This window comes from Cupressus sempervirens, chromosome 2 (genome assembly GCF_028749045.1).
Source record: "Cupressus sempervirens isolate cs-2001-9-10 chromosome 2, ASM2874904v1, whole genome shotgun sequence".
Classification (NCBI taxonomy): Eukaryota; Viridiplantae; Streptophyta; class Pinopsida; order Cupressales; family Cupressaceae; genus Cupressus; species Cupressus sempervirens.
Window position 1 is genome coordinate 735,535,832 of NC_143119.1, and position 9,484 is coordinate 735,545,315.

A 9,484-nucleotide genomic window follows, 5' to 3' on the forward strand; every position below is an offset into this window, starting at 1 on the left:
AACTAGGGGGTGCCTTTTAAGTACAAAATGTATGTGAGGCCCAAATCTATAGATGAAAGAGAATAATGCCAAATAGCTATGATGAGACAATAACCCAATCCCTACCTTTATTTTCCAAAGGTATAAAGTTCTCGAAGGGTTCACCAAGATTGACAAGATTCTACTTTCAAGAGGGGTGTGTTTTGATTCATATCAAACTCTTTATACTTCACCTATAACAAAGATTTAAGGGCATCTCATGGGGTGCTCAATTTACCAAGCAAACCTCCTAGAAAATGAAAATAAGACCACTTATTTTTGGTGCACTCAAGTATACCCTAAGGCACGAGAGGAGAGCATATGTAAGTGGGTCTTGGATCAAAAGATGCTTGTTTTAGATCCAAATCCAAATGTGATGGGTTCATTTTAAGCTCAACTTGAAAGTTTGAACAAAATGAAATGGTAATTTCAAATGTGTGCACCTAATGTTTGAAGTAATAATTGTAAAAAATAATTTACACCTCACTATAGAGCTTCGATTCATCTTTCCAATGCATTTTTAAAAATTTTAATTAGATAATTAATCAAAGACTTATGTCCATTTTTATGATATAGATATTTTAGTAGCGTAAGTCCCAAAACTTAAGCAAATGCACTAGAATTTGGTGAAGATGCCAAAACTCATGTGGAGGATCCAAAACTTGGGGCAAAGGCACCAACACTCGAGGAAGAGGCATTCAAATTTATGCAAAGACATCAAAACTCAAGCATATGTACTAAAACATAGAGTACATGTGATTATAAGATGAGATAAATTTATTAATGTCCAACAAGAGACCAACAAGGGTCTAAAGGATTGGAAACAATACAAAGGGCAAACACCAGTAGGGGGAAGCACCAAATGGTGTTCGCAGAAAGAACGTGAAAGCAAAACAACAAAAGAGCCAAGAAAAGGAATAATAATAGCTAAGAACTCCTCACGGGTGAGAAGTAGTCTAGAATGAAAAAGGTAGACATTAGAGCAATCAAGTACTTTGGAAGGTCACCTCTAAGGTCTACTAGAGGGACGTTGCCAAGTGTGATCTTTGTGGGGTCTCATAGATCTAGTGTGAACCAAGATAGTGCAGAGAGGTTGCTTCAATCTTCGAACAAGAACCGTAGGACTGAAGAAAGAGGTGATGAGTTGCATAGGGGTTGATGTCGAGCAAAGTTGGAGCTATATAGTGTGCTCGTGAAGCCACATGGTCTCCTAAAGGTAGAGTGCAAGCTAGTGTCAGTCAATATATCTGGAATATGAGGTAAGAGACTAACGCTCTCTAAACAAACAGTAGAATCTCCCTCAAATCTCATAGTAAATGGGAGAACGAAAAATAAAGTGAGACTCAGTCTCAACCTCCCCGAGGTGACAAAGTTGACGGATCTTGTCCTCCCTGCCAATCTAGTGATTAGTTTGAATACGTCGCTGATGAGATCCCACTCTAAAAGATCCCAAGGAGATGCAAAGAGTGAGTCCAACCACAAGTGAGGTACCAAGGGTTTAAGATGATCTCATCCTAGATATCAAGGAAGTGCTTAGCATAGAAGGCCATATGCGGATGGAGCCCACCTAGGGGATTCCTCCAAGTCGTGATAACATATTGTCTATAAATGTCAAGTCTAACATGATCTATAACCTAGGATGTAAAAACTCACAAAAACTTAAAATTTGATTACTATTTAGGGACTTGGGTCCAATCGAGTGTACCAACATGGAGAAGAAGAAAAACATAGAGACAAAGTAGATAAGTGAGTGTAAGACACAAGATTTACCTTGTCTTTTAACTTCTCATCTCACATATTAAGCCAAAGCAAGACACTCTTCTCCATTTGATTTTTTGAATTTTGATTGTCATTCATAGGAGGTATACAATTCCTAAAAGCAACATGATGTTAGGATTATGATGAATTAATAGAAGAAATGGAAACATAAGGATATGAAGAAGGTGGATCCTTAAAATTTGACTAAATGACTCTATGCATAGAATTTTGATGAGGAGAATCAATAGTTATGAATGAATGATTAATGGATGGCTAAGATTGATTGAGAGAGATGGCATAGATTAAGAGCTTAGCCTTGTAGCAAGTGTCCCAAGAAGGATCAAAGTGTGAAAGTTATGTATGCTCACATATTAGAAAGAATGTGATAAATACATATCTACAACATGTGTAAGAGGAGGGTTGGGCATGAGGTGAATTTTCATACCAACACTTATGTGAGCAAGATAAGGGTAAGGACACTTTTCACATGACAAAAAGTTTAGCTATTGATCCATGTAGATGGATTCAAAGGCTAACATTGATGAAGAAAGATTGAGCATGACTTATAATCTAATATTAGGAAAATTTGTAATGAGGGTTAATTAGGTTAAATCAATAAGTTATGCATTAATTCATTGATTTGGTTGGAAGATGTGAGTGATAATTTTTAGAAATAATTTATAGTAAATTTATTTAATTAAAGGTGAGGAACAAAGGTGAAGGTTCAATTTAATTGAATGAATATAAATATAAATTTATTTAATTAAGTGTGAGGAGTAATGGTAATGGATTACTTAAGTTAATAATAGATATTTGTTTAATTGACTAAAATGGGATAAGGTCAAGTGTAGTTGGGTAAGACAAATTTATGTGTCCACATGAATAGAGTATTTTTCTAAAGAGAGGAGCTAGGGTTGAAGATTTTGAAATGAAAGGTTAAGAATTTGATTGTCAAAATAGTGAATATTGTAGAAAAAAAAGTAGTCCTTGAATAATAGTAGTTTTAGTAATTTGGATAGTTAACTATTAAGAAATTAGATGGATTGGCCATTTTCACTGCTGCATAGAGCACCAAGGACCAATCTAAGCATAATCCCCCAAAAATGCTCGTTAGATTCCCCTAATGTCGTATGAGTGAAATTAAACTTTGGTAGTGTTGCTAAAGGAACTCTAGGGGTGTCAAACGACTTGTTTCTTCGTGAGGAATCATGCAGGAGAAAAGATTTTCTCAAGGATAGAGATGCTTCTCACAAGGAAAAAATAATAATGCAAACCTAGGCCTTCTTTTTCAATCAACAATAGCATAATTTTCTACTTATCCAAGGTCCACATCAAAAGAGGACTCATGAGTAATAAAAAAATCATGAGGGAATCCATAAGTTGAATGATTGGCAACGTCCTAATACTTGTGGAGCCTCATTGAAGCAAACTAAATGACTTCATGATAAGCCACATAGATAGCGAGGCTTTTGAATAGACAAATATAAATAGCAAATGTTATAATTGATTGAAGGGATGGCTTTCAAGAGGTCTCTCAAGTTGGCAAAGTTTAAAGGAAGGATAGTCCTCATAAGATCTTAAATTTTGAAATTGATTTTAAATTTGTTGGACAAGTGGTATGGCTAGAGGCTTGGGGACATGATTTTGGTCTCACTATCGTGTTGTCCTTCCAGTTTCATATTTCCTCCCATTTAATTGTCTCGTAGCCTTTTAGGTTTTAGACAATTCTCTTCCTTATAACATGCATAAGATTTTCAATGATCTTCATAAAAGATGCTTCTATAATTTTTGCAGACTTCTATTTTAAGATGATAAAACCAAATTTACATTAAAAATTTATTTGAATAACAATTAATATAAAATCTATTTAATTAATTATATAACATTTATTAACAATGGCAATGCTAGATTAATGAATTAAATAAATACATTTTTAATGTCAATACATGTACTATTATATAAATTGTCTAGACTTAATTACACTTGATGTTATGTTAGAATGCCAAATCTGTTTGTCCCCAAATGTCAGTTTCAACCTTTCATACAGGACCCTGATTTTGGCCTTTCCTTGACCTTTGATATAACGTGTGGAAGGGGAAGTTTTATGTTTATTAAATCTTGTTTGTTTTATGTGTATACAAGGCCAATAAGGCCGTCTTCCTCCGTCTCATAAAAAATCTATTAGAGCTTAGTTTTGAAAGATTTAAATAAAAATAGGTGACATAATCATACCACTAGAAAAACTCGATTTCAATTTCTGTACCCATCACCGTTCTTGAAAATAAGTATTTTAGATAATGTTGTTTCGAATTCAATTGTTTTGACGGATTACACTCTACAGTCCATTACAGAATATATATAAAAATTAAGAAATGTGAAAATGTAAATTGTTATTATAAAAAGTAAAAATCTCAAATGAATGACGGATGTCACTGTTATAATCTATCATCAAAACGTACAAGAATTTCAAGAACATAAAAGTTTAAATTGCTACAATAGATTATAAAAATCTCGTGTCAATGATAGATGCCATCATTATACGGTTCTCATTATGATAAAACTTTAGGATGGCTTTGGCTTCTGGGCCTCATCTTTTCTTTTAAGCTTCTCTCCATTCTTGATATGATATGATATGATATGATAGATTTTAATGACTTCTACGACTAAAATAGTCTACGGGACCCACGATCACCCCCTCAAAACAAAAGCAGAACTAATCTAACTGCAAAGTTTTGGTTAACTTGTCTTTCCCTACAACCAGCCTCCAAGTGTTTTCACTAAACTCGATCATCACAAAACTGAGTTTGATGAAGCGTTAAGAAGTAAATTATATTTAATGCAACATTAGCTTTATCTCTACTCTGTCAAATTCAATAGGTTTTTGACACCCGCGCGAAATTGGGAATTCTGGATTTGTTTGAGTGTATAACGGCAGAGAGATAACGTGACAAATAGTTCCCAGCGTTCACACAATTCCCTCAACAACTACTGCATAGCCTATAAGAAGAGGAAACGCCTCTTCTTATTGCACCCTGTGATCTCTCACATCCATCTTCCATGGCCGAATTCAGATGGGCTTCTTTACTTTTCCTCATATGCTTAGTGCTAGGGTTTACTGCATACGCGGCCGCAGAGACACCTTCTCAAGCCGAGGCTGATCCTCTTAGTGTTGTGTTGTTACAGGTCTGCAACTCTTCGGCCTCATTTCTGCTTAAATCGTTCTATTTATCTACTTCCGATATGATTTTTTTGGGCGAATTCAGAGGCCTGTTTTGGAGATAAATTTATATTGATCAGATAAGTAATTTTTCTGTATATACGAGGGGGTTTGGAATCTGATACTTTAAGAATTACGCAAGACTAATCTCCTATTTATAATCTTCTATTTGCTGGTTGGTTCTATGAAATGTAGAAATTCAGAAGTTAGATTGCATGTTAATAGACATTAAATTACAAATTACAATCTATAATGATGAATCACAGAATGTGATTGAAAATGTTGACGAAAAATCAAACACAATCGAAACAAATTCTATGACATTGCATGTTGCCAGATGCTCCGGATCTAACTAACTTTAGAACTCGTTATATTATGGTATATGATTTTTGGGAAAGATTGTGTAAGAATTTTTTCGTCAACGTTTTGAATCATACTACATGATCCATCATCAGAATGCCAAAAAGTCAATAAGAACAAAAAAATATTACTTATTTCATCAATATGTTATTTTTTCGAGTTTAAAGAAACTCACACAAAATTTTATAGTTGATCATATTTATGTGGAAGTAAGCGTACATGTTGGTGAGGTTGGCAATGAGTCTTTTATCCTTGAGCATGTTCTATATGGACTGAGTAGTGCCGGGATTAATGACCTAAAAAATTTCAGCTCCTACTCTGCTTAAACTGTTATGAATACATAATTTTATAGGTGAGTTTGGCAGGGGATCCCTACGTTGTGAATGGACTGAGAAGTGTTCCATAACTGGCCTTCGAAAAATCTCATATGTCAGTATTTAAGCATGTCCTACTTCAGGAGTACTTGAATTGGTGATTTTAAAATTGAATCCATACAGAACTCTCAGAAATAGTGGGACGAGTAGTGCATGGATAGACAAGATTCAAAGAAATTTCTATAATGCGTGAGTTTTTTCAAGGAGCATGGACGATTAAATCATTGATATTCAAATAAATAACTTCAAAAACATTTGAACAGATGACCTAAAAGATCTATTTTATCATTTTTTTTCATCATTTAAATATCAGAAATACTTATTTCAAATAGAGTATGATACGATGAAGCCATGGTGTTTCAACTTTATGAGAATCCTCTGTCTCGGAAGAATCACTTTCTTAGACATTCTAATATAGTGGAAGACAATTTCGTTTTATGTTAGCTTGAACATTTTATGGATCGCTTCATTTTTCTTCCATCAACCTTCAGACATCCATCTTTACTGATCATGTTCCGTGACATCTTCTCTTCTCTTGCTAGAACATTAGAGTATGATCTGCAAGTTCAGAAGATCGCATAAGTTAATCCATGAAATATTCAAGCTAACATCCCAGTGACACACTCAGAAACTATGAAGATATCATTGATTAAGGAATATTTGTGGACCACTTCTCATAAAAGCAGTAGAATTAAAGTAAATTAACTGTGAATCCCGAAAGGAAGCTCCTAAAACCTTTAAACACGCAGGTAAATTCTGAAAAATTAAAAAGCTTAACCCTGAAACCATTATGCAATTTGATGCACTGTGAAAAAACTGCTTGAATTCAACTATTTATTTGTGTTAAGCGAGTACCAAATGCCATCGTTTTCCAACCCAATATGACCAGACTAAAACCCTTGATGCAGGGCTTCAATTGGGAATCATGGAAGAGCAATTCATGGTACACAGTGCTTAAATCCATCGCAAAGTCTGTAGCAGAGGCAGCGATAACAGATGTCTGGTTTCCTCCTCCAAGTCAATCCGTCTCATCCGAAGGTAAGGTAGTCAATCCATTTACAAAACACGCTACTCGTCCTCCCTCTTCGTCTTATCCCATTTATCCTCCTAATAAAAAATCATGTCCTTTGAAGGCTATCTACCAGGAAAGCTTTACGACCTGAACTCCTCAAAGTATGGAACGAAAGAGCAGCTGAAGCAGGCGATACAGGAGTTTCACAACCACGGAGTACGGTGCGTGTGCGACATAGTGATAAACCACAGAACAGGGTCAAAGCAGGACGAAAGTGGATACTGGTGTATTTTCGAGGGTGGTACTGAGGACAGGTAATCAAAATCAAATTAAATCAATAAAAAAATGTCATTAATTGATCTGTATGCTGTATCCGGATTCAAATGTATTTTTCCATCAACATTTGAAATTGTCGTCACAACACGCTCAGAATGATAGATCATGGAATATATTGATGAAAAAACTCGAATATAAAAGTAGCATACAGATCAGATTGTAGAAATCTACTTACTCGTATTGCCATTAATTGTCTGATCCTGAAAATCTTTGATATTTAAATAGTGCCCTAGACTGGAGCGGATGGGCCGTTCCGCCAAGAGATCAACCCTACCCGTGCGGAACCGGCAATTCAGACACGGGCGAGGACTACACGCCAGCTCCGGATGTGGATCACGCAAACCCTAAAATTCATTCCGAGCTCTCCGACTGGATGAACTGGCTCAAATCCGACATCGGCTTCGACGGCTGGCGATTCGACTTCGTCAAAGGCTACGCAGGAAATCTGCTGGGCCTCTACGTGAAAAACACCGGCCCGGCATTCGTCGTGGGAGAATTGTGGGAGACGCTTTATTTAGGGCAAGAGGATGCTCACCGGCAGAGGCTTGTCGATTGGGTACACTCCACGGGCGATGCTTCTTCCGCCTTCGATTTCACCACCAAGGGAATTCTTCAGCAAGCTGTGCAGTACAACGAGCTTTGGCGTATGAGGGACTCCAATGGAAAACCCGCCGGCTTGATCGGCATTCTCCCGGAAAAGGCTGTGACCTTCATTGATAACCACGATACTGGATCTACGCAGCATTTGTGGCCCTTTCCTTCTGATAAACTGTTGCAGGGCTATGCTTACATTCTCACCCATCCTGGAGTGCCCAGCATCGTAAGTATAATTTTTTTTTTGTTCTTCGTTCGATCTTTCCTCTGTCTTTTGCAAGGATAAATTTATGCTTTTTATGCCAGTTGTTCTTTACTGGATTTTAAGAAAAATGTATTCTGTATGGCGTTTTTTAGTTCATAAATTATCCACTCTGTTTGTTCGTATCCTGGATAAATTTAGCTACTTTATGTTCGATCTTTCTTTCTAAGGAGAAATTTTTTATGAACCCCACAAAAAATTGCGCGGATTCGAACTGGTCATCTCTCTATTTTTGTTAAACCACCGGCTCGTCTGCATTGAGCTGACTTTTCAACCGTATTTTTAAGCTCCTCGTATATGGTAACTCAAACCAGGGTAATTATGGAGTTAGGAAATAACGCAAACTTTAGAAACACCGTTTGATCAATTTTTTTATTTAAAAAAAAAACACTTCAGGAACATTAGATAGACATGCGAATTATAAAAGTCAGTAAAGCTACGGTGGTGGTGCTCTTGTTGAGTTTAATTTTAGGTATTTTAATTTCATATTTACTTTCAATTAATGTAAATGGTTGCAAATATTTATCTTATAATTATTTTTTACACTTGTACATTGGTACAATATGTTTTCTACCCATCTTCAAATTATTATGAAAACTAAATGAGCTCGCCTATAATAATGGCACATATCTCAATTTCATGACTTTTTATCATTTCCTCCACTCATCTTAATATCATTGGACTTAGTTCTTATTTCCTACCCTTATTAAAATTTAGTGCTATATTTGATTAAATCATTTTCATGCATCAATTAACATTAGGAAGTATTGGCAATGTGTGCAGTTTTATGATCATTTCGAGGACATGAACCTAAAGGATGCCATTAAAAATATGATAGTCATTCGTAAGAGGAACAACATAAAGGCCAACAGTGCTTGTCGAATAATAACTGTCGAGAATGACCTTTACATGGCAAGTATTGATGAAGTGGTTATCACCAAAATTGGAGCAAGATATGATGTTGGAAAGTACATGCCTTCACAAGATTTTCATCTTGCAACTTCTGGAAATGATTATGCTATATGGGAAAAGAGGACCTTTGATCTAACTATTTCCCAATCATAAAGTAGTCATGAAATTAATATTGACAGACTTTTTCTGTGTAGTGCCATTAGAATTACTTTAGTCCATTACAAAGTACAAAATTGAAAGACATACATAAGAAGAAAAGTAAAATATAATTAAATCATTAAAATATTATCTTTGTGAATAAAAAAGACTTTCCCTTAAGTGGAATATGCCTAATAAGTTTTGCATCAATTAAAAACTTTATAGATCTTGTAACTTTATAATGTTTGATATATTTACCATTAGATACGGAAGCATGAAATATTATTTTGTTTGGTTTGTTTAATATGTTAAAATATTGAAGATAATTTGGAAAGCAAGAAAAGCCAAAAAAAAATATAAAGTTTTGGTTAAGTGAAGAGATGTTTTAATAATTATTTATCAAGTTTTGTTGTGTAATGGTCAAAATCGCATATTCATTCCTTGTTCCATGTGAAGATTTTTGTATACTTTGATTATAGTTGCCTTAATGTGACAAATAGTCT

General features: G+C 35.2%; 1 protein-coding gene and 1 long non-coding RNA gene across 2 annotated transcripts; one reads left to right on the forward strand and one right to left on the reverse strand.

Annotated features, from left to right (window-relative positions):
- Positions 1 to 4,805: 4,805 nt before the first annotated feature.
- Positions 4,806 to 9,179, forward strand: LOC149575479 (alpha-amylase-like). Its single transcript, XM_089815222.1, has 5 exons — positions 4,806 to 4,959; positions 6,636 to 6,765; positions 6,861 to 7,053; positions 7,301 to 7,895; positions 8,715 to 9,179. The coding sequence occupies exons 1-5, from the start codon at positions 4,834 to 4,836 to the stop codon at positions 8,994 to 8,996; spliced, it is 1,326 nt and encodes a 441-aa protein (XP_089671348.1). The 5' UTR covers positions 4,806 to 4,833; the 3' UTR covers positions 8,997 to 9,179.
- LOC149575480 (uncharacterized) lies at positions 5,992 to 6,707 on the reverse strand. The gene is made up of 2 exons (XR_016360174.1): positions 6,583 to 6,707; positions 5,992 to 6,285 (listed from the first exon to the last, which is right to left on the reverse strand). It is a non-coding gene; the product is annotated as an uncharacterized LOC149575480 (long non-coding RNA).
- Positions 9,180 to 9,484: the final 305 nt, after the last annotated feature.